General features: G+C 38.4%; 1 protein-coding gene across 1 annotated transcript; it reads left to right on the top strand.

Moving 5' to 3' along the window:
- The first annotated feature begins 988 nt into the window (after positions 1-988).
- POLE2 (DNA polymerase epsilon 2, accessory subunit) lies at positions 989-25,359 on the top strand. Its single transcript, XM_054027738.1, has 19 exons — positions 989-1,098; positions 3,764-3,864; positions 5,061-5,136; positions 6,686-6,763; positions 7,932-8,025; positions 10,004-10,078; positions 11,301-11,384; positions 12,611-12,667; positions 13,088-13,136; positions 13,980-14,052; positions 15,412-15,584; positions 17,671-17,760; positions 17,953-18,007; positions 19,180-19,239; positions 19,337-19,414; positions 19,955-20,063; positions 22,476-22,652; positions 22,892-22,959; positions 24,639-25,359. Exons 1-19 carry the CDS (start codon positions 1,031-1,033, stop codon positions 24,655-24,657), a joined length of 1,584 nt encoding a protein of 527 aa, XP_053883713.1. The 5' UTR covers positions 989-1,030; the 3' UTR covers positions 24,658-25,359.
- Positions 25,360-25,905: the final 546 nt, after the last annotated feature.

Genomic DNA, 25,905 nt, shown 5'->3' on the forward strand with positions numbered 1-25,905 from the left:
AGCCATAAACTTGGAGCTCTACTTTATCCTGCCAAGAACTGAGAGCACTGATTATGCTATTCCAGTGACACAGCTTGTCCTGTTAAATTTATTTTCATCCATGTTCCCTTCTCTGCAGGTGCTACTTACATTGCTGCACACAGCAAAAGACTGGGGCCTAGATGAAAAGAAAGGAAATACAGACCCAGTGCTCTCAGAGCAAACCCTAAAACTAACACCCACAGAGGGACAGGAAGGTTCCTACTTGTATAAACCAGCCTGAAAACACTTTTGAAGTTTTTAAATTATGTTTAATTTCAGGTACAGAAGAGGAAACGAAGGCGGGAAACTGAAACAATGGCAGGCACAGAACTATCCAAAGGTTGACAAATTCTTTTGGCACCCCTGCAGTTTCCAGACGGTGACATTTAGAAGGCCAGACTAACTTTTGGACCCTACCCTCCATGAACTCCAAAAAGAGGAATAAGTTTAATTCCAACTCTTAGATCATCATTGTGAAAAGACCTGCTGAAATGTTTCACTTATGTGACTAAAAAAGATAGTGTAGAATCTACAGGGAAGTGTAAAAACCTCTCAGACGTGTACTGGCTCTGATAAATATGATGTGCCTTAAAACTGCAATGAAGTCAATATATTGATTCTGCTTTTTTGAGTTTTGAGGAGAAAAAAATGCTCCCCGTTCCCATGGCTCAATACCAGAGCTGATGTGTAGGAATGCCGCCCCCCCTCCCCCCTCCCAATAGGACCAAGGCCTGGGTCTGTTGCTACTGGGAACGCAGGCGATTGTAACAAAGATGCTGATGGCAGGGGATACAGGTCTCCAGCATGACCCTCCCTCCAAGCACTGCCCTGCCCATCCGAGCTGACCAATGCCCGGCGCCTGCCCCAGCTGAGGGGAACTTAGAGCACAGCTTGAGCCCGCCCATGGGAGCCGTTGCGTCCCCCGCCCCGCCCCATTGGCAGGGGACAGGCCCGGCCCAGCCCAGCCCCTAGAGGCGGGGCCGTTGCCCGGTGGCGCCAACTGTTCAAGATGGCTGCAGAGAAGCTGAGGAGCAAAGTGGGCTCTGCCTTCAAGATGCACGGTTTGCTGCTCCGAGCGTGAGTAGCCGGCCCGTTAGAGGCTCGGGGCCCGCTCTCCGCCCGCGGCCGGGCCCGGCCCGGCTCGGGGTGGCACAGAGCGAGCGTGGAGAGTGGCGGCGCCCCCTTCCCGTGCCTGGGGGGCGGGGAGCGGCTGATAACAGCGACTGATTCCTCCTCCCGACCCTGGTAGCCCCAAGTGGGGAGAGCCTGGCCCGCCCGCGAGTGACCCACTGTCCTCCATCACCAGTGGGAGACACTGATACTCAGAAACATACTCCTCAGTGTCTTCCCAGTGCACGATAATGGGCCCATAGAAAATCTGGGGAGGTGGAAAATACGTCCTTCCAGGCTAAGGACAGCAGCAGTCAGGCACTTTAACGTGTAATGTCTTGTCTGCCCAATAATGAGAATACGTGGTACAGATCTTACGGGCTTCAGCCCAGAGCTGCACAGGTATTTAGGCTCCTGACTTCCATTGAAATCAGTGGGAGTTAGAAGCCTAAGTACCTGTGAGGATCTGGGCCTTAATCTTGGTGTTATACTGGAACAGAATAAAACTCTTCCTGCTAGTGGTTGAAGGAATCCTTTGTCTTTTTAAATACAGTCCTCAGTATGGAACCACTAGTCCAGCTATCACTCACCAGACATGCTTGGGGTGTATAAGCTTTATACTATCTGGTGTCACTTCTGTTCCTGCAACCCAGCTGGCAGGCTTTTATTTCTCTTGCACTTAGAAGTATTGTAAACAGAAATAATAGAGTACTCACTTGTGGCTTACTGACTAAAAGCCTTGAGAATAGGAGTAGGTTCATGCTACAGATTAGGGTTCATCATAAACTTTGTGTGTGAGATTTATGACCTATTATCTCCCTTTACATGGGTATAAAATTTATTAACTATGGTTTAAATCTCAAATAATTAGGCCCTACAAAGACTCTTAGGCAGATGCTTAGTTTGCACACTATGAGTAGTCCCATGGGGTTCACAGTGCATAAAGTCATTTATGTACCTAATTTTTTTTTGAGGAGTAGGGCCTATGGTTGTAAAGGAAATGAGTTTATTTTCAAGTAGGTTCCTCATGGAAATTAACATGGCTGTGTAGAGCATTCTGTGCATCTCAACACCATTGGTAGCCTGATCTGAGGGCAGGCCTAGGGTTAGTCTAGAAAGAATCTAAGGCTATGTCTGCCCTATACACCTTTTAGCAACATAGCTGTGCCACTACCGCCGTGCCGCTAAAAGGCGCGCAGTATAGCCGCTGTTTGTTGGCAGGAGAGAGTTCTCCCGCCGTCAAAAAACTTCCACCTCCAATGAGCGGCGGTAGCTTTGTCGGCAGGAGAGCTCTCCCCCTGACAGAGTGCTTTTCACATGGGCGCTTTTTGTCTGCAAAACTTTTCTCGTTCAGGGTGCGTTTTTCCCCCCCCACCTCTGAACAACAAAAGTTTTGTCGTTCAAGTTCCACTATAGACAAAGCCTAACAGGAGACTTACACCCAACCACTAATATCCTCATTTCAGTGCTCAATTATTTACAATAATGTGGTTCTGTTGCTCATATTTGTTTGTCTAGAGAACTTATTACAATAGTGATTCTCTTTTCCTTTGGGCTTGGACAGGGGATTCAGTTATGCAGGGCATTACATTTTTTTTAAAAACAACAATTGTTTTGGACAATGTCCTACAGTTATTTCATTACTGAGATATCTGAGGATTCTAAGTTCAGAGCTCCTGGGACCCAGGGGTTAAATGTTGTGAAATATTTTGAAGTTCATACTGTTGACAAAAATGTAATTTTTGATCAGCTGTTAGATGACATTAATCACAGAATTGCTTTTCTTTAAATACTGTCCTTTAGTATGAGTTTTAGGGAAGGACTGCAGATGAAAAAATCTTACTTTAAGTGGAATTATATATTGCTTTTTAAAATAGCTCTTATATTGATTCCTCCCCCCCTTCTATTGCAAAATAATAGTTATACTGGCAGTGTGAGGCATCTGACAGCCCTGTCTATAGATACACATCTTAGAACTACTCTGATTGTCAATTTTTTTTTGTAAGAAGAGAGCTTCTATCCTTCCTTTTCAATACTTCCTTCAGATGAGTGGGAACTCCAGAACTGTGGGAGCGAGTCGGTGGTATTTTGAATATAATAATTTGAGTTTCTGGTCCAAGTGGAAGGAATATTTTTCCCTGTGTTTTCTCTCCTTTCTTCCTTCATTCCCTTCCCTTTTATATGTCTGTCTTCTCTCCCTTTTATTTTTAACGTTTCCATGGATAGTATTCAGAGCATCATACTTCAACTGTGTCAAGATAATAAGTCTCCCCAAAGATGATGATGTCTCTAGGATAGATCAGACTTTGTGTTGCCTTCTTAAAAGCCTACATAGTAGGGTAGGACATTGGATTGTTCAGTGAGCATCCTGCCTTTAGGATCTATTGAGATCACCAAGGCCTGCTGCTTTATACTTAATTTTTCTATTCTTGGAGCTTTTTTAATTTCAGAGCATCTTTGATTAGATGGGATCAGGATAATTATTTCTATGCTCTTTCTCGCTAATAACCACAAGCCTTATAGCAGTTGTGTGTGCACGTGCCAATATTATAATAGTGGCTATAAAGCATATAATTTATTTATTGAATATTAATTTCTTATCTTGGCTAACTTATTTTTTTATTCCAATTAGTGAAGCTAATAAATACCTTATTGGAGCTCTTCAGTCTGTCAATGAGTTAGAGCTTGAAGATGTAATAGAAAACATCATTGATGCTGTTGAAAAACAGCCTTGTAAGTAACTTTTTTTTCTAAACCAATCCTGCCTTTATGTTATCTGTAAAAAGAAAAACCTACTGACAGCTCACTAAGCTGTTTGTTCTAGTCAAGCTGTTTGAACATAGATGCATGTTACATATATTTACTGTTGACTTCCTGTTTTGCTAAATATTAAGGTTTATCACTTCATCAAAAACCAATGTAATTTTGCCACTTCAGAAGTCTGGCAGCCCTGCTTCTCCTGACTGTCCCAGTAGTAGTGAAATTATTTAATTCCAGGTCATGGCTTCCATCTTGGATTTAGAACAAAAACTTTATCAATTTTAAAGCTTTGAAAACTAAATTTTAAATTTTCTTCATGTTGAAGTACTGCCTACGTATGTGCGTGCGTACATGTGTCTGTGCAATTGAAAATACAACTTTTAAACCTTTAAGCAGCCTCAGGGATCAATGCTATCTGAAAAATCCTTTAGGAGTTATGTGCTTTCTTTGGGACCCAGTAAAACTATGCACTTTTTCCTACAAAGAAGGTACCACTCTTACAGTGACAGCACTATCACTAGTGATAGAATTTAACTTCAAAAATATAAAAATATCTCAGTTGGACACAATGAAGACTACAGTTTGTTGAATGCCCAGATTATGTGAACCTGTATAAAAAGCTTCTGAAACAATGAACCTGCAGTAAATGAAATGTCTGTAGGCTATTCTGGCAGGTGACAGGGACTAACTATAATGATCTTGTTCTAAATTCTGAGTGAATTAACTCAGATAACAGTATGAAGATTTGTATAGAGATGTAGCTTTCTGGCAAATACATTTAATGAACTGCCTTTAGAAATTTGCCATAGAAAATTTAGGGTACCATATGTAACTTACTGAAAATAATATTTAAGAGACACTATGAAGGAGGATATTGAACCATTTTTGTAAAATATTTGAAACATACACCTCTACTCTGATATAACGCGACCCGATATAACACGGATTCGGATATAACGCGATAAAGCAGCGCTCCGGGGGGGGGGAGGGGGGCTGCTGCGTGCTCCGGTGGATCAAAGCAAGTTTGATATAATGCGGTTTCACCTATAACGCAGTAAGATTTTTTTGGCTCCCGAGGACAGCGTTATAGCGGGGTAGAGGTGTATTTAATTTGATACTTGTCATTTTCCATAGGCTGTAATTTTAATCTTATGAAATGTTCTTTTCAGTGTCATCTAATATGATTGAACGGGCCACAGTGGAAGCCGCAGTCCAGGAATGTAGCCAGTCATTAGATGAAACTATGTACGGTGATACACATTTATTTTTATTTGAAATTTATGGCTATATAGAGTGCATTCACTGATTTCTTCTTGGGGAATAAATGTCAGATGTTTTCTGCAATGCTAATAACAGAGTAATTGCTCGGTGTTTTTTGTCTCCTGATATTTAATTTAAAACGGAGTAATATTCTTTCTTAGGAAATTTTCTTCCCAAGTATAGATCTGTAGGGATTGTGATATGGTTCTAACATTCTGAAATGCTATAGCTTTTTGTTATATGTAGTATATATTGAATATCTACCAACAAAAATAGAAATAAACATTTTTGAGAATGAACTTTATTTTTGTGCATTTTCAGTTAACTTTCTCTTTTCCATTATTACTCATCAAAATTATTATTTTTTTGCATTTCTTAAGATATCTTTTGTTCTTGAAACATTTAATGATGCTCTTTTCTACTCAGTTATGCTTTTACTAGACTGTTACTGAATTTTGAAAACTGTGACCCATTGTTGGGGCAGTTGAGAGTATTATGTGTGTTTGTGTGATACACACACATAGCTATAGATAATATGAAAGGATTTATTTAAAATTGTGTTTATTGGGATTGTAATACAAACTGACTAAAGCAGATAAATGATTAAGAAAGTCAATAAGGTGGTGCAACTCCCTAGTTCCGAGATATGAGGGCATATCCCCATTTGACTTGGAATACTTTCTCTTTTGCCAGTTTGTTAGAACTGTAACAACATAAGTAGTTTGTTTCAGATACTTGCTCTCACATATTTAGGTCTCAATCCTGAAGAGAAATCTGTATGGGTAGAGCCTGGTGCAGAGTACCTCTGAAGTCACTAGAGCTCTGTGGACCAAAGAGTCTCCCTTCCTGTATCTCTTGAATTCTGTTGTGATAAACTCAAAGACAAAGCATCCGTCAGAGAGCCGTGTTGTTCCATAACAAAGGCATTTTCTCCCTTAGGCAACCATGGATGTTTTCTGCCTGTAAGATTCAATACGTCCTGACATTACAAGTCAGTGCTGTAATTTTTATCAACTCTGAAGCTGATACAATTATAATAAAAGGATTAAAAACTTAGATTAATTGTTGGAAGGGAATAAACAATAAATTCAGTGGCATACAACCCTTTCATGAAATGGTATGAAAAGTAGCATGCATATGTAGTAGCCACTTTTTAAAAATTATCTTGACCGTACCAAAACTATTTTATTTCAACTAGGTACCAGTGCATATTAATAAATAATCTTGACAAATTCTGTTTGAAAAATTTGGCAATTTTTGTTAATTAAAGACAGAAAGAAAAAGGAGTGCACAATTTATTTTCCCTTTAATTTCCATTCAGAATTTAAAAACAATATTTTCTGTAAATAAGATGCAGATACAATGGTCAGTGGTCGGGGGAGGGGATTGGAAAGGAAAAGAATGAAAGAGTTAACAAAAGGGATGTGTTAACATTCTTTTACTCAAAACGAGGTTTCTGTGGAGCACTGAAGTTAGCTGTTCCCTTGGAATAGTTCTTTTCTCAAATAAAGCTTTAAATGTATTGTGGTTTCAGAGAACACATTTTCAATATTATCGGGGCCTTTGACGTTCCACGTTATGTTTATAATTCAGAAAGGAAGAAGTTTCTACCGTAAGTCTTTCCATTTCTTAAGTCTCAGCTGCTATTTTTCTGACATTACTAATTGTCCATGTATCAAAGCCTTTATTATTGTATAGTTAAAATTGCCACCTACAAACTTTCACTCTTGGATTGTGTGCTGGTCTCAAGATGGATGATACGTGAGTCAAGAGTGAATATGTTGTGGACACGCTGCCTTTAGAAAACTGATTATAACAAACTCTTTTTGAGAGAGTGTTTTTTTTTTTTTTTTTTTTGTTAAATAGGGTTTACTTCTATACAAAATTAGTTGAACTCATTAGGTTACTGTGTTTTAAAGGTCATGGTAAATAATGGCAGGTAAATATATTTACAACTGGGCCATGGGTGAAGTCTTTCTCTTTCAGTAGCATGGAGTCAAAATAGGTAATCTTTGTTCTGTGATGATTGGTACAATATATGCAGTACTGCTGGTGATGATATTGGCCCTAAGTTGTATGTATTTGTCTGTCAGTTTTTTGGTTTGAACATTTTGTTATATGCTATTTGATGAGGGACAGAAGAAGTCCATATAGCACTTAATCCATCCCCTTCGATGAGATGGCTTTCATGTCTCACAAAGTGTGTGTGGTTTTTTCCTATTTGTCTGATTTTGTAGTAAACTCTATAGACAAGTTGCTTATGTTGTAGCACACAGAAGTCTATTCATAGCTAACTGATATGTGTGAAGGAATTTACACCTATTTTCCTTTAGAGTAGATTCTTTCTTAACTTTTGTTCATGATTCTGCTGGTCTACTGAAAGCATCCTGCATGGTTGCTGTAGATATTTAATTCTGAATCCCACTCTGTAGCTTCCAAGGTTGGCAGGAGCTGGGAGTTCTGTGAAGATGTGCTGCTAAGCCAGAACAAGGATAATATCTTTATTCATTTAAGAAACAGAGTTGTGTCCAGTGCTGCTCAGCTTGAAAGATGTGACAAAGAGGTGCTGGTGTTAAAGGGGAGAAAATGAGTGCAATCTTCAGTATATATAAATAAATGGGATTCCTAGCAGAAAACTCCCTCACTGACCAAATAAAATATACAATAGCATTGAAGACTTTGTAGCTTCCTACTTATATAGAGATTTAGATTAAAATATCATTGGGTCTTTGTTTTAAAAAAATAAACAAATAAATAAATCATGACTAACTTTCTTCCAGTCTATCAATGACCAACCATCCTGCACCAAATTTATTTGGAACTGCCAGGGATAAAGCCGAGTTGTTTCGTGAACGCTACACCATCTTGCAGCAGGTGAGGGAAAGAAAGGTTTTGATTTGTTTAATGTTGTCATCTCATGTTCTGAGAGAGAGATATATGTATAGTAAGGCATTTATAGTGGAGCACTAGTATGAGCCACAGTTGTAAACTTATAAAATCAGGATGTTACAGGTTGAATTGACTATCCTATGAAATTATATGGCATTATGGATTCTAATGTGTTTTGGTATCTGTTACTGTGTTTGAAAGGTGATCTGTGAATAACATTAAGAATCACATACCAACCTTTGAACTATATGCTGAATGCACCAAACCGATTCTATCTTAGCCTTAAAATTTAAGGTCCACTGAAACTGTGGACTACAAGCTACTGCTTCAAGTGATGTTGCAGGCAGTGCTGCACTGGCAACATCACATGCATAATGGAAACTGCTAGAGTTTGGAGATGGCGGGGGGGAAGGTTTAGGGTGAGAGGTGGAGATGGAATTTGTTCCTTAATAAATTTATATTGCGCAGGTTTGGAAAGCAAGACTATTAATAGAAAAGCCTATGTACCTTATGGGTACAATAAAAACTTTGCAAACTAGTAGCATGCACCAAACTCTTCTCTGACTTTTTTTTAATAGAAACCATTAAAAATTGAAATGCATTTTTGTGAGGGAGGAATGTGTGTGACTCTTTAATTCTCACGTAGGCTGGCTCCATGTTTCACTGAGTGTAATGTCATTAGTATAGTGTGGGCTGGGACTCTGGCAGGTTAAAAGACGAAAAACCCCATACTTTATTTAATATTTGAGGCATTCTTGTTTGCTAAGATATTTTATTTAGTCATCTTTTAATTTACAAAATGTACTATTCCAGGCTCTGGCTTTCTTCCTCACAGCCATCCATACGTTTGTCATAGCCTGGTTAGATTTGTGCTATGCGCTCTATTGGGAGATACCCCCTCGAAGACCACTTGGAAGCTTTATTTGGTGCAGATGCAGCCATCTATCTGATTAGTAGAATTTGTTGATCTGAGCACATGATCCCTGGGTTCCATGAAGTGTACTAGGTGCAATTCAAGGTGTAGGTTCTGATCTGTGAAGTTCCAGATCATGTGGAATCTGACTACCATAGATGCCTCCTCTTTTCCTATGCAATATCATGGTATCTGTGATAAACTCAGGCACTTCTTCTGAGAGCTTTAGATGTGCATTCCTGATTGCTGGAGGCAGGGCATTTTCATTAGACGGGGCTTTGGTTACGTAACTCACTCTTTTTGGCTCTCCAGAAGGCTGGGTTTTTTTAATCTTAAACTAGAGGTGCCAATCACATTTTGTTTTGGTCGGGGATTTATTAGCCTGTGGACCTTGTTGGGTTATTGCTTGCACTATGCTGGGATAGTCTGGGGTTAGAGCAGTTTGAGTTGCCGATTGGAATTCAGTTTTATTTGTTGTTGCATTTATTTTTGGGTCAGGTGTTCAAGTGCCATGTTAGTGGGTGCATAAAAGCCATTAAAAGAAACAAATACCATTGTAAAGCTGAAAACTTTTCTTCATTCTCTTTGCCATTCACTTTTAAAGCATTGAATGATGGGGCCTATGTTTACCAGGCAAAGATTAATGCAGGAGCTTAACTTTTTAGATTGTAAGCTCTTTAGGGCAGGGACTGCCTCTTTACTATATGTTTGTATACAGCATTTCGTACAATGGGTCCATCACTGGGACCTCTTCCCTGCCAAGGTACTAATGTTGTTATAAATAATATATAACAAGACATCTTGCATGTCTTTAAAAAGTTACCTCTCAAACTTCTGTTTTATTGCAGGTATTATTTATGCTTTATTATTTGGAAGTAAATTCTTGTTAAAAAATATTGTGGTTTCCAAATCACAAGATGTTGGCTGAAACTGAATAAGAAAATTTAAAAATAGCATTTCATATAGTGTGTATATAGTGAGTCGACTTTTCCTTTTTTTGGGTGGTGGTGATCATTTTTAACTAGATCACATTAATCTCGGTTTTTCTAGAGGACTCATAGACATGAGTTGTTTACTCCTTCAGCGATTGGTGCTCATCCTGATGACAGCAGGAGTAAATTCCAGGTAAAAATATTAGTATTTTCTTGGGGTGGGGGAGAAGTGTATGCTCAGTGTGGTTTAATTCATTAATATTTCCCCACTTGTTACCCAAGTGTTAATCCTGACTTTTGTACCCAATGAACATGAGATATTTGCTATTGTCTTAGTCTCTTTCTACGTCACAAAATCTTTGTATCTGGCTCAGTTCAACATGACGAGCAGGCTGCTCAAAAACAACTTCTAACTGGAAGAGAGGTCTGGCTGAGGTGCATTGGCAGAGAACCTTCCCACACTGCTTCCATTAAGCTTGAGATATTTTCCCCATCCCTCACTTTCATAAGCACTAAATTCACAAATTTAGAGCTAATAAAGTCATCAGCCTACTACCAATAAGCTCGCTCTCTTTTTCTGTGTCTTTATTTGTGCTGTGGGTTGGGAGCTTCAGGTACCAAATTGTAGCCTGTCCGTTATCCACTGTCCTGACCCTTCCTTTTTCTCCATATCGAAAGCACTGCAAGGGCTTTGAAAGAGCAAAATAAATAGATCTAAATTGAGTTGGAATAAATCCCTCTTAATTCTATACTAGTATATTACTTTCTTGACTGCTACGTCTCCCCCGTCACCAGGAGCATGCATAATGTGTATGCTGACACTAAGAAGGTTGCTTCTTCTGATTAGAGTATAATGCCAATCTGGCCCAACAAAATACGGTTTCTCGGTAGTGATATAGACTGCACCTTCCTTGCACATGACTTTTGGTATCAGCTGTGTCACATTTCCAGAACTCTGAAGAATCAGGTGTTGTCTTGAGTCCTCCTAACCATGACTCTTAACTAAAAGCGACTGGTGTTACCAAATGACTTGTGGGCTAGCTCTGTGATTCAAATTCTGTTCTGCTGATAAATGTATGTTGCTATCATTGACAAAATTTATTCCAGGGCAGAAATTTGGCCCCGTATGTTTAATTTTAATCCATTTGTAAATTAAACTTCTCATATTTTTGCCATTTTTGTTTCACCCACTGAACAATTTTAAGATAGCCATTATTAACAACTTTTTCTCCCTAAACACTGGTGCATATGACACACAAATGTATCCTCAAGTTACCAGTAAAACTGAATCATATTATAACTAATTTATGTATACAAACTATAGCATGTACTGTGCAGTACTTAACTTGCTTACTTAAGAACAGACTTATAGAAGGTGTCATTTAAATCTCACCTACTTCACTCTTTGATTCCAGCTTAAAACAATAGAAACTCTGTTGGGCAATACAGCTAAAGTTGGGGAAGTGATTGTTCTTGGGATGATAACACAGCTAAAAGAGGTAGGATACATTTTATTGTGGAGTCTTTTAGTTGTCATGCTTTCACCAATACAATATTTTAAAAAATTATATGGCTTAAATATGTCAATTATGGCCTGATCCTGCTTCTATTTAAGTCAATGGCAAAACCCCCATTGACTTAAATGATGCAGGAAAAATCTTTTATACGGAACGCTTTCTTAGGAACAGTCAATAACTTACACATAAGGGTAACTGCATTTTTCTCTTCAAAGGACAGAATTTTGTAGCACTTCAACTTCCTGTAAATCTGGACTGTTAGTCAGACAGTTTCTAGAGAGTTCCAACTTCAACCACTGAAATCCTGAAATGTTATGTCTGAACTTGCCAGTGCATTTTTTATACCTCTTGCAATAAAGAAGGGTATAAAAATCAAAACAACTTCTGCAGATAAAATATTTTACAATTTCATCCTTTATCAGATTGTTTTTAATTCTCTAAGGTTGCAATGTTTGAAATAAAAACATTTGCTTAAGTCATTGCTAGATTCATAAACTAGAAGCATTTTTTGCAATATGGTATGTTTCAAGTATCTAGGAAAGGTAAAACGACATAGTCTCTAAATTTAAACATCTGACATGATTTTTCTTGAATAAGTGTATCAAATGCTTTCCCGTGTTCTGAAACTTGTTAAAAATCAAGATTGAAGCCAAAAATATGCAGTGTGCCTAATGATAATCTGGTTCCGTCACTGATGTAAGTTGTTGGCTAAAATCAGAGGTGGTTAAGTTGAGAGTTGGTTTTGGAAATTGGTTTGTTTGGCATGGACTAGCACAATTAAAATCTTTGTTTTTGTTATGAAGAAGCCAGCAGTTGGTGCCTGAGTAATCCGTTTTGTGAGAATGGTTTGGGAGTTTGTGTGAGATCTCCTTTGGCCAACATTCTAGCAAAGGGTGATTGCCATTGGAGTCATGAATTCTCTGAACCAGTGTCTAAGAATAAGTAGGTGCCTAACAAATATAGGAAAAAGGGTTAACCCATTTTCCCATAATGTCTTCCCCAGTATGCAGCCACATGCAGCACTTGCTGAAGATGGGGAAATGAGATGCTTTTACCCTGTTATCAGCTCTGATTTGGGGGTCAAAAGGGTCCCTGACAATAGTGTGGACTCTTTGCTTCTCTCTGGAGTGTGATAGCATAATCTCCATTGATCTAGAGGTATACATTGCTTTGATATGCTTTTGATTTTTTTTAATTTTACTTTTTAGGGGAAATTTTTCTTGGAAGATCCTACAGGAGTTGTTCAGCTAGACCTTAGTAAAGCAATATCCTTTCTATGCAACTTAGGGATTTAAGAGGTTTTCAGAAAAATTACTGTAAAACTGTTTCATTTCACACTTTAAAAAGGCGAACGATTACATTTTAAAAGTACACATACACAACTGCAGTCCTCCACTTTTTTCCATGATAATAACTGAGTTTGCCTCAGCTCAAAGACATAAAAAGGGGTTGGGCTTGTTGCAGTGGGGTTTGTATTCTGTCTCTTGGAAACCTGTCTGGAGTTAGGGGATGTTCCTGTTCACGTGCTATCCATGCAGCCAACTACCAGGTTGATCACCTTACTCTCATTCAGCATGTAATGCATTTACACTGCCCCCAACCAGCCTTACTCTACACCACCTGTAAAATAGATTTTCTTTCAGTAACCCCATCAAACAAGAACATTGTCCTTAACAGCTTTGCACCAGTTCCACAGTGGCTTATATACTGAGTCATGCTTTGTTTTGGCAGAAGGTAAAACAACATTTTTTTGCTAACTTTTAAACTATTATCCTTTCTCTTCGGACCATTATTGTAACAATATACTCTCTTGAGGTGGATAAAGAAGCAAATGATTTAAGTCTGTATTTATGCTAATGAGGTTTGTCTGTGAACTGAGAGGGTGATTCAAACTCTTGCCTCTGAGCTTGGATCTTTCACAGCCAATCGCTGTCTTATGGGGTTCAACCCCGAGAGGTTGTGAGTACTCTTTTTCCAGTGAAATCAGTGGGACCCAACAGTGCACCTCTCAAGACTGGATGTTCAGTTTGTGTGGAGAGGATGTGCATGGAAAAAAAAATGAATTAAACTGGGGAAAGAAAATAGTGGCAACGTTGGTGTGGGACTAGAAAATAATTTAATGAGGCAAATACAGTATTTTCAGATTGCAAAATGCTTTATCTTGTTAGTAAGGCCCTAATCCTGCAAACACTGTGATGGGACTACACACAGTCGTAAATTTGAGCACGTGTGTCTAAGTGCAGAATTGGGGCTTTTGGTGTCTATGTTGGCATAAATTCAGGTGGACAACTTTTCTTACTGGTAGCACTTTACTTTATAAAATATAAATAATTTCAACATGCATAATATCTACATAATATCAACAGTTTCTTATTTTATGATAATATATAATGTTTTAAAGATTTCATAATTAACTAAATGGAAAATAAATAAGAAAGGGTGGAAGTAGTGTCATTTTCATATTTTTGAGCTTTTGCTTTTTATTAAATGGAAACAATGTTAGTATAAAATACAGTGTTAAAGATATGTTCAATTTACTAAAATGTATTTCTGTGGGGCGGGGATTAAATTTCCTAGGCTGGTATGAAGATCAAGTATTCCATGTGAATGCTTTTGGATTTCCACCTACTGAGCCTTCTGCTACCACTAGGTATAAAAATGACTTTTAATTACTTCATTCTGACTTCTCATATTTTGTTATACCTTTCAAAGTACTGCTATTGTTTGTTATTTGTAGAACATCAACGGTGTGCTTTCCTTTTTTCTTAAAAATGTTGCATTGACTTTTATATCTTGCTGGTCCATTTGAGCCTGATCCAAACCCCATTGTGTCAGTGGAAAGAGTCCCAGTGGTTAAGGGGCTTTGGATTGGGCCTTTTGTGCATTAATATTGATAATGATATAAGCCCTTGCTAGATAGAGATTGGGAAACTACTGCATGGGAATGAGGAAATGGGATGCAAGGATTGCTCTGAGGATGAATGTGAAAGAGAACCCAGGACCAAGACACCAATGAGAACGTGTTTAAAGTTTAGCAAGTCAAAGCCCAAGCTTAATGTCTGGATGACTCTTTTCTGTCTTCACCCCTTGATTCCCCCCCAATATAGATACTGAATGTCATCTTGTCTAATTTTCAATTAGTAAAGATTTTTCATAATAAAAGTTTATATTAATCGGGAAAATGGGTCCTAGCCAGAAGCCAAAAATGATTTGGGAAGAAAAAGGGGTTAACCAGAGACTCCAGGCAGAAACTCCACCAAGTAGAGGCAGAAGCAGCCAAACCAGGGACTGCTGCACAGTAGGAGGGAGTGGAGGGGGAAGTAAGGGGTAAAATGGCAATCAGCTGGGCCCACCCTTTCCCCCAGCAGCCTTCTGAATCCAGAACTGTGCAGTGGAGAACCCCCCTACTCTGGCAGGCATTAGGTCTCAGGATCCAGGTGGTGCCCCCATGTGGACTGCAAGAGGAGCCAGCTAGAGTTTCAAACTGGCAGGGGTGGAAGAAGCCAAAGCAGAGACCTTTTAGATCTCTGGACATTCAAAGAACTTTCTACAGTTTGATGGTAGTTTCTCTGCCTTGTGCTGATTAGCTCTTTGCTCCGACCCTTCCATTCCCCCGACTCCTCCTTCACAGTCTCTTCACCTCATCTTCACTCCACACCTGCCCATTATCCTCTTCTCCCCTTCCCATTTCTTTCTGTTTAGCTGATCCCCTCCTAAGGTAAACTTCACCCAAAATAAATAAATTTATTTAATTAAATTGTGGAACCAAGATGCTGTTTGCTGCTACCACATTGTTCACTCTGCTTGTATGTTCTACCCCTTTCCCGTCCTGTGTCTGCCTGCTATATTTAGATTGTAAGCTCTTAAGGCCAGGGACCATCTACTACTCTGTACAATGCCTACCACAGTGGGGTTCCACTCTTGAGTGGCCCTTAATTACTACGGCAGTAAACATGTTAAAATAAATAAAAACCTGAAGAATGACAAAATATTGTTTTTAATTATGTAGGGCATATTATGGGAACATAAACTTTTTTGGAGGGCCTTCTTCAACTTCAGTAAAAGCTTCTGCAAAACTGAAACAACTGGAGGATGAAAATGAAGATGCCATGTTCGTTTTTGTTTCTGATGTTTGGCTGGACCAAGTGGAAGTGTTAGAAAAGCTTCACACTATGTTTTCAGGTAGGTGCAGTGTTGTTTGCTTTTTTAGCTGACCCTTATGTTGAAGAATGTTTCGGCAGTTTGATTTGGCTTTATGACTTTAAATAGGTTCTTTTGCCAAAAAAGGAGTTGTGGTGTTTTTTCATCAAGTTGTGATATGACAACTAATCTGTCACTGTTAAGCAGATGCTGAGAAAAGCGGGGGCAGCAGCGTAATAGTCACTAGCCACATGCCACTGTCAGCATGAACACATGACTGGATAACCTTACATTCAGAGAGAGAGTTACGTGGGGCACATCTTACTGAGTGTAGAACCCTGCCAAATCAATACCCAGTTCTGATGAAAAGTCGATCTTTCTTTAAGTGGTTGCAGCTCTGATTCATGGCTTGTATTATTTTTCTTATTTGGACCCCTCTCTAACCGTTTTTAAAATTGATCTGCATTGTGTTTTTGCAAAAAGTTGTGAGCCCAGATAGTTCTCTCTATTTCCTTTAGTAACACTATTGTTTTGAGTTGTAGCCATGTTATGTGATGTGACAAGAATGTTTGCCTTGTTTCTTCCTTGGCCTTTTTTTGTTTGTTTGTTTTTGTTTTTAAAGAAACCTTTTCCTTTATGGAATCTAATACTGCCTCTTGTGCCCTTGGTGGTTTTAGCAGTAAGAACATGCTATGATTTATTCTTAAAATATGCACTTTCTTCCCACCCCTCCCGCCCCCCACCCACACACACATATCATTACATTAGTAGTGTTGACAGGTCTTGTACAGCAAATGTCTGAGTGATCCATGAGTTGCCTCTTGGCATTCCAAAAGTATTTTAGAACAAAATGTATTCTCTGCCTTGGATAGAATGGAAATGTTTGGAGGTGGAAAAATCAAAATCATTGGTGGGAAATTACTGTTAATTTATTGAAAATTGGAGACAAATTATCAAACTCTATCCTAGTATCAGACATTATGGAAACCAATTAAGTCACTTCTTGTCAACATTTGTCAAAATAATTAAACTGGTGTAAGACTGCATATGATAAAGTAATAAAGGGATCTTGATCAGTTAAGTATCCTAGGATGCTTGTAATAGATTTTTAGGATGCATGTAATAGATTTACTATTTCAAAAATTAGGTCAAATAAGAGTTTTATTTATAGATAAATAAATATGGCATACTTTTTAAAAACATACAGTAATATTTGGGAGAAATGTCAGAATAGAGACATTGGTTAGGAGTTAAATTTTTCTTGACATAAAATCTTTTGTTAGATGCTTCGTTTATCAATTGAATTTTAAGCCAGTGGAACAAAACTTGAGCCTGGAATAGAATAATTTAAAAAATTGGGATGTAAATCAGAGATATATAAGAAAGCCTCAGTACTTGTTCTTGTTAATTTTTATTGGTAATTTGGTTTATTTTGGTTATTTTAATTTGTTGGATTACTTACTAGTATTTTGTGTTATCAGGTTGCTGTTTCTTTTTGTGATTTGTTGAATTTAAAATATGTCAGAGAGACTTAGACTGTTTAGAGAGGTACCTCTAATTAACAATCTAAAGAAGGAATAAGTACACTGTAGTATGTTGGAATTGCCTTTTAGTGAAGAGAGAGAGGCATGTGTTCATGCACTCAAACTTTGGAACATATATACACACATCTTACAGATACTGTAAGGGTATCTGTCCTTTTTACTATTGTAAAGGGGAAGTAGGCATTTTTAAAATTAGTGTATTTATTTTGAAAAAATCTGGTGTGATTTGATTGCTTTTGTGTGGAAATACTAACTATTGGCCTAATCTGCTCCTACTGAAGTCTGGAGCTGGAGCAGACCCTGTGGTGTTGTTGCTGCAGATAACCGAGGATTCCCTGTAAATGAGATGGTGCATCTCAATCCCATTCCCCTCTAAATAGTTATAAATAAATAAATAAATAAGCAAGCTGTCTCCTAAATTCCTGCTTTAAAATAATTGCTTGGCCACGTTAACAGTGATAAAGCTGGAAGCACTGCCCCAGCTTCTGATCCTAATGAAACAGACTGGAGGGTGAACTGTTTATCAGTGACGAATACTAAAGTACAAAGGAATACTGAGTGTAATGTCCATGTATCTTTCCCAGGTTACTCCTCTGTGCCTCCAACTTGCTTTTTCTTTTGTGGAAATTTTTCATCTGCACCATACGGAAAAAATCAAATTCAATCCCTAAAAGGTATGAAAGTCTTTGTAGTCGGCTATTTATTGTACATTAAATGGGTAACAAATATTGATTAAAATATATACTTTTTCACTTGTATTACATTTTGAATGTTTTAGGAGAGACCATATTTTAGACATATTAAAACATGTCTAGACAGATAGTGTCATAAGAAATCCTTAAATGCATTTTTTTTTCTGACTTCAGATTCCCTCAAGGCTCTTGCTGACATAATATGTGAATACCCCAGCATTCATAAAAGGTATGTATCAAAATGCTACATAATGGTAATGTTATGTTTATTATGTGAAAAAGTTAACAGAATAGTTGTGCTAATTACTTTTAAATACTTAATTAATTACTATGGGTCAGCTATGATTGTGTAGCTGTTCACAGTACCATGCCACAGTGTTGAAACAAGGTCATATTATTATTTTGGGAGGTGTGTAAGGTTTGGGTCCAGCCTGTGATAGCTCTGTAATGTGAGCTAGTTTGTTGAACAAAGGTTAGACCAATTCTCCAGCTCTGGGACTGTTTTCATGTATACTAGTTATACTCCCTGATCTTGCCAGAGTGATATTCAGGTGAACTTCTGTGCGTGCCTGGTGCCCGGTGGGGGGTCTGTCCATGCAAAGCTTGCTGCACGATCAGGGCCTAAGTTGGATTTTATAAATGCAAATGTAAGATCTTACACTGCTGGAAGCAACTGCAGGCCTTCAAGCTATGCAAGCCCCAGAAAGTTTCATCAGAAATATTGGCTTGATACAGACCCACTTCCTTTCCTCCTCTCCCCCAAACAGCTTTCCACAGCCATTATTTTAGGAGCAATGTAGTAGAAGGGGAGCTCCTGTAAATGATCTCCCTACACTTCATTGTTCCTGTTTCTCTGGTCTTTCAAAGCCTCCTTCCATGGCTGTGAGGCTGACGCTCCCCACAAAACCCTCTTTAAAACTCACCTTTGCTGTGATGCCTACAAAAAACTTGACAGTGGTTAGGCCATTGCTTTGCTGACACCATTGCCAATCATGCTGACCCATATTCTCGTTGTTTCCTTGTGCTCACTTGTCTGTTCATCTGTTGTCTCGTCTTATACTTCGATGTAAGCTCTTTGAGCACAGATTCGTTTTGTTTTGTGTTTGTACAGCACCTGACACAATGGGGCCCTGGTCTGTGACTATGGTCATACAAATAAATAATACTACTACATGGATTTGAGGGAAAGGCAGGGATAGCCAAGCTCATCCTCTCCATCTTCTGATGCTCTGAATTTGTAATAACAGCACTCAATTTACTGGAGCTGGTTCCCAAAATGGGTACCTATAGAGTAACATTACTTAAGCGTCTGTGTAGTTTGATTCATAATATGTAGCTTAAATTTAGATAATTGCAATTATGCCTATATTAAACACAAGTTATGCATTAAATTGTTTATAGCAGTCGATTTGTGTTTGTTCCTGGTCCTGAAGATCCTGGTCCTGGTCCAATTTTGCCAAGGCGAGTTTGCTACATGGTTTTTCTAATTTTAAGAACTTTCTAGTACAATATTGCTAAAGAGCATACAAATCTTCTGCAATGTTACTCTTTGTTGTAGGCCACCACTAGCCGAAAACATCACTAGTGAATTCAGACAGCAGGTGCCATTTTCAGTTTTCACTACAAATCCTTGCAGGTAAATGTGTGACTTTTACAGTAACTAGAGAATGCCAAACGCTTATTGCTATTTTTCATATTGTTTTCATAAGTGACCAGTTTGTGTGTAGAAGTAACATTCTTAAAATGTGTGATAGCTACAATAAATATATTAGAGGGAAATTAGTTTTAAACATTAGCAGTAAAAGGTACAATTTACCTTGAAACCTTTTCTACTTATTTATTGAGGAATAAAGAAGTCTATGTATCCTTTAAAATTAGTATCTATACATAGTGTGCAATTATCTTGTATTCTTCCCTCACCTAAAAGTTCAGTAGCAGAAATATAAACAAAGACAGCTCAGATCCAATGTGTTTACTTTTCTATATTTGAAAGGAAGGGAGGTGTGATGTCAGGATTTGGAGAAAGTGGTTTTAATTGCAATTTATCTTTAATTTTTGTAGCTATAAACAATAGGGTAGAGATTGACATTGAAATATTTTTCCAGGCTTTCTTAACATGTATTACTTCATTCCAATGCCAGGAAAATTAAAATTTCATTCAGTATTTTCTATTCAGGGTTCAATACTGCACACAAGAAATCATCATCTTTCGTGAAGATTTAGTAAATAAAATGTGCAGAAATTGTGTCCGCTTTCCAAGCACCAACTTGGATATTCCTAACCATGTAAGTTAAGAGTATGCTATAGCCTTTTATTCTATTCAATGTTAATTATCCCTAAGTGGGTTCAGCTCTGCGGCTACTGTCTCAAATTCCACAGCGTCACCTCTGTTAGTTTTAGAAGTAGAGTTCATAGGAACACATGAAACCATAGGCAAATAACAACAAGAGCATCTATCTTTTAGTAGTTTTATTAAAGTTACCAACAAAGCTGTAAATGTCACAACATATACAGTTCCTATGGATGCGTATAATGAACTAGTTATACCTACAGACATACTCGCATCCTCCTAGATGGTATTAGAGTCTGATGGCCCTCTCATGGATTGGACTATCAATACAAGAGTGGTCCTGCTGGAGTTTCCCATAGGAAGCCCAATTTCCCTGCTCTGGGCACCCCTTTTATACTGAGAGTCTGTCTATACCAGGGGTTTTCAAACTGGGGGTCGGGACCCCTCAGGGGGTTGAGGTTATATGGGGGGTCATGAGCTGTCAGCCTGCAGCCCAAACCCTGCTTTGCATTCAGCATTTACAATGGTGTTAAATACATAAAAAAGTGTTTTTAATTTATAAGGGGGGTCACACTTAGAGGCTTGATATGTGAAAGGGGTCACTAGTACAAAAGTTTGAGAACTACTGATCTATACCCACATTCTGCGTATGTCCATAAAAGTGTCAACCCTCTCTCTCTTATTGATTTGTGTCCCCTGGAAACACAAGGGACCCCAAATTCTATAGGCTGGGTAGGTTCTTGTCAACATTGACGTACCACCTCTGTCTGCGGTTAGGGCACTTGTTAAGAATTTGTTGTTTCAGCATTTTATTATTTAATGTTAATCTTCCCAGCTGTACTTTCGCAATGTTACTGATTAATCCCTCTTTCCCATCATCTCTTGGGTTATTTCTCAGTCATTGTCTTGCGCAATAATTTCTTGTCTCCAAAGCTTAAACTAGCTAAGCTAAAGTCTTGCAGGCTTCGGCGTATAGGTCTTGCATTTCAGCTTGTCTTACTCATGTCTAATACTTGGTTCCTCTAAATACTGATTAATCTTATACTTTTATCATCCTACAAATCAACTCTGATTAACATATAATGAATATATGTCATATACTGATTATCACATCACATGATATATGAATACTAAAAATAATCATTGTCTACAATGCCCAACATTTCTTGTTAAGATCTCCTTGATTTACAGTGTTTTATACAAGATTTATGTACCTTTTAGTTCCGTATCACTTACCTCAGTATAACAAAACCTCATAATAGTCAGAATGTTTGATGACTGAGGACAGTATTGTAAAAAGAGTTCAGTGCGTATGTTACTACTTCAGAAGCAAGTTCTATAGTAAAATAACTGAAGATCTAACACAAACTGGCAGCATTCAGAGTTCTTTCAGTCCTTGTCTCTCTGGATCCCATTGCTGGGGTCCAGGCACCTATGTGCACAAGTTTGGAACTTTCTAGCAACTAGTGTTCTGGGTGTGTATGTTGCCAGTAATAGCCATTGTGCCAAGAAATTCTGACTTCTTAATGAAAGGTTTAGCACAATATATCCTGTTGTGCCTTGATATTCCAGGGGTCAGAATGGTGGCTGAGTTTATATAGTTTTGTTTGTGGGTACCCAAGACTTGCACAACTTGGCACCTATTTGTCTCTGAGGTTTCCTTCCCTTACCGCATCACACCACAGTGGAGCCTTTTTGTGTCAAGAGCAACCCAGTCAAAAACAAAATTTACAAATCTTCATTTTGTGTGTGCACGCATGCCACAAATCTTTACTTTCTATATTAATGACAAAAATACCTTTCTCCCTCCTATTGTATGTGTCAGCAAGGATGCTTTCTGCATGACTCCACAGCATTTTCCCTCTGAGAGCTGCATTGCGTTGTTCCCATAGTGCCCTCCTCCTTTTCGGTCTGCGTCAGTAAAGCAATTTAATGGGAAAACGTTGCCATCATATTGACTTTATTGCGTATTCAGGTCTTCATTAATATCAGTGGAACCACAGAGTCACATGTATGTAATGCTTCCAGTAACAGTGGTTGGTGGTTCTTCAAACACAGTATGATCCATGGAATAATTCTGATTTGACTATATTATATGTGTATATTAATCTTACTGTTCATTACTTGAGATTGTAACTGAGACCTCACACTTAGTTGTTATGGAGTTGTGGTGCAGAAGGATTAGGATTTCTAGTGAGACATAAGCAGAAATAGATGCTGTTTTCACAAACACATGTGCCTTTCTGCAAGTGTCACTGATTAATAAACAAGAGAGGAGAAATACATGAAAACTATAAGCATCTCTGAGTTGCTTTTAAGATGGAGAATTGGTAACGAATTATGGCAAACATGAATTTTGGTTGATTGAACATTTCATTGTGATTTTCTTTTTATTTTTGTCTTGCAGTTTGTAAAGACTATATTATCACAAGGACATCTGACTCCACTTCCACTTTATGTCAGCCCTGTATTTTGGGCATATGATTACACCTTGAGAGTGTACCCTGTGCCAGATCTGATCGTCACTGCAGATAAATATGATCCTTTCACCGTTACTAATACTGACTGCCTTTGCATAAATCCTGTAAGATTTTCTTTATGCTTTGCCAAAATAAGGACACTACATTGCCAATAAGCAGAGAATTGTATGATATCTTTAAAACTGAATGTATTCAATGAAATTATTTTAAGTATTCTTAGTAGGCCAAATATAGCAGGGAAACTATTGTATGGTTAACAGACAAAAAGAAAGCAGTTACACTTTGTTCCTTGCACAATAACACTACAAATGCTGACACAAGTTTGGTGTATTTTTCATTATAGGGTTCTTTTCCAAGAAGTGGATTTTCATTCAAAGTGTTCTATCCCTCCAACAAAACAGTAGAAGACAGGTAATAGCTTCAGGACCTGATGTTATTAACAAATGATTAACATAACCACTTTCTGCTTGCTTTCTTCTCAGAATGAACAGGAATATTTAATTATCTAGACAAAATAACATAATCTCTGGTTACCCCACAGAGGTCTACTTGTATCCATACATAGCGTTCTTGGGGACAGTGAAGTGAAGGTCAGATTTTGCCTTCTGAAACAAACATGCAGCTCCCATTGAAGCTAATGGGAGTGAAATACACAAACCTCAGGGCAGGAACAGGCCATTTTCCACTAACATGAATTTGTATTTGCTTATTTATTTTTTAAATGCAACAATATCTTAACAGTAGCTGGACGCAAATCAAATGTTCCAATAACTAACACATAATTTTTGACTTATACTTTATACATAAATACACCTCTACCTCGATATAACGCTGTCCTCGGGAGCCAAAAAATCTTACTGCGTTATAGGTGAAACCGCGTTATATCGAACTTGCTTTGATCCCCCAGAGCACTCCTTTATATCCGAATTCGTGTTCTATCAGGTCGCGTTATATTGGGGTAGAGGTGTATATGTGTATTCAGGGTCCTGAATCCCTACAAAACAAACCATAAATTTACAAATTATAGTAAACATTTAGGTGATAAAATAGTACAATCAGTAAGTTTAACACACAAAAAAAATACCTTAGACTTTTCAGTACCTCAAGCCCAATGGTGATGCTGAAAGTAAGTAATTAACTTATGGAGGTTAGGGTTGCCAACTTTCTAATTTTTGAAAACCAGACACTACTGCAGGAGTGCCGGAACCTCCCCCTGTCTTGCCTCTTCTCCCATGCCCAACCCCCTGCTCTCCCCCCTCATCATCCCTCAATCCTCTGCCTCCACCCCCACACCCTCCCCCTCCCCCCCCAGCTGGGCTCTCTCTGCTCCTGCGCTGGCAGAGAACTGCAGCCCCTGACGGGGAGCCTGCCTGCCCACGAGATGCAGGTAGGAGTCAACCCTGGTTGAGCAGGGGCTGGCGCAGGTTGATGACCGGGTGCTCCTCTCTCTCTCTTCTCCTCCGCCCCCCCCCCCACCCCCCCACCCCCCGTAACTGGACTTTTGGTGTCCAATCAAGACACTACACGTCCCCTTTCAACTGGATTTTCTGGTAAAAAAACGGACATCTGGCAATCTCAGTGGAGGTGGTGCTGTATTGTGCCTCGCTCTAGTCAACAAGCGGTTGTGGGTTAGTTTTAGATTTCCAGTATTTTACACCTGTAAACTTCATCTGGTCCAGACAGTGATTGGAAAAAAGGCCAGTCAGAATGTACTGGAAAGAGAAAGCTTCGTATAGTAGGTTTACTGTTGTGATGAGATCTGCTTCATTTTGAATCAATTACAATAGAAGCTTAGGAGAAATGTGAAAAATATTTCTTGTATTAGATAGAGCTCAGTGATTCAGTTAATAAGTCTGTCTAGATTTTTTTTTAAATGGCTGGTATAAACCCTGAAAAATAAGGGAGTCTATAATAGACGTGTTCAGACAGCTTTGACCAGAAAATAGAAAATACCCCACTAAAAGGCAGTAAATCTGTTCAAATATTTGAGACTTTCAGGTATGAAAGAGCATAATGGTAGTAAGCGAATTAGTTTCAAAAAAACAATGATGCATGTTATTAAAAACAATATTTAATTTTTGTATTTTCAGCAAACTTCAAGATCTCTGAATTTCTGAAAGACTGCATGAAGAAGTCAAATATTCTGTTCCAACATACTGCAGAACTAATTTTAGATTGTTTTAGATGGTTATGGATTTATTTTATTGTGTGTTAGATTATTCATATTTAAATGTCAATGCAAAAGACTGATAAATTTTGTAAATAAATTTTACAGGGAAAAAAAAGTCAGTGTTAGTATATTATGAATCATTCATTCTTCTAAGAAACTATGTGTTTGAGTAACCTGCAAGATCGAAAACGAAGTGCGGATGCAATTAAAACAGATACTCAAACTGGATATATTTTATATTTAAACATTAAGTACGTATTCAAAATTGTGTGCCTCTTCCGAGAATTTTGTTTTTTAACCTTGTGCTAGTCTTTAAGTCAGGATCTACTTCTGACAGATATAGAAGACCTCTTTCTTGAGCAGTTTTGTATGATTTATTCTACACTTGATTTGATAGTTTAAAAATAAGTATGTGCCTTAAATATTTGCTTAGTCTCCTTTGAAACCAGCATAGAGTAGCCTGCACCTTGTCTTGGCTATGTTGCCCTCTTTGATGAAATCCAGTGGAATACCAGTGAGGGGAAAAAAGTACTGGCAATCAAAGGCTTTCTTTGGCATACACAGAAAGATTTGAGCTTGGCTGCTAAAGAGTGTGACATAAAATGTTTGCACCTGATCCAATAAAGACACCTTGGAAACAAGCAGGAACATTAAAGTATCTAACTGCTTGACCTTGTTTTGTTAGGTACCAATGACATAAGGAAAGGTAGGAAACAGGTTCTGGAGGCCAAATTTAGTAGCATTCTCTGAAATGCTTCCAGTCCCACACGCAGGGCCAGTTAGACAGGCAGAGGCTCAATGCGTGAATGAGACGACGGTGTTGGGAAGAGGGATTTCGGTTTATTAGAAACTGGGGAACCTTTTGGGAAAGGAGGAGCCTGTACAGGAAGGACCTAAACCAAAACAGAACCAGATTGCTGGCATGCAGAATTAAAAAGGTCATAGAGGACTTTTTAAACTAAGAACTAGGGGAAAGCCAACAATTGTGGAAGAGCACACGGTTTGGACAGAGACATCCCTTAGAGCAGTGGTTCTCAACCTTTCTAGACTACCATACCCCTTTCAAGAGTGTGATTTGTCTGTGTACCCCAAGTTTCACTTCATTTAAAAACTACTTGCTTACAAAAATCAGACATAAAAATGCAAGTGTCACAGCACAATATTACTGAAAAATGGCTGACTTTCAT

The sequence above is a fragment of the Malaclemys terrapin genome, chromosome 4 (genome assembly GCF_027887155.1).
Source record: "Malaclemys terrapin pileata isolate rMalTer1 chromosome 4, rMalTer1.hap1, whole genome shotgun sequence".
NCBI lineage: Eukaryota > Metazoa > Chordata > Testudines > Emydidae > Malaclemys > Malaclemys terrapin.

Coding starts and splice junctions, on each gene's coding strand:
- POLE2 (XM_054027738.1), top strand. CDS start 1,031: ATGGCTGCAGAGAAGCTGAGGAGCAAAGTGGGCTCTGCCTTCAAGATG. Junction 1,099..3,763: donor CACGGTTTGCTGCTCCGAGC/GTGAGTAGCCGG, acceptor TATTCCAATTAG/TGAAGCTAATAAATACCTTA. Junction 22,653..22,891: donor ACTGCCTTTGCATAAATCCT/GTAAGATTTTCT, acceptor TTTTCATTATAG/GGTTCTTTTCCAAGAAGTGG.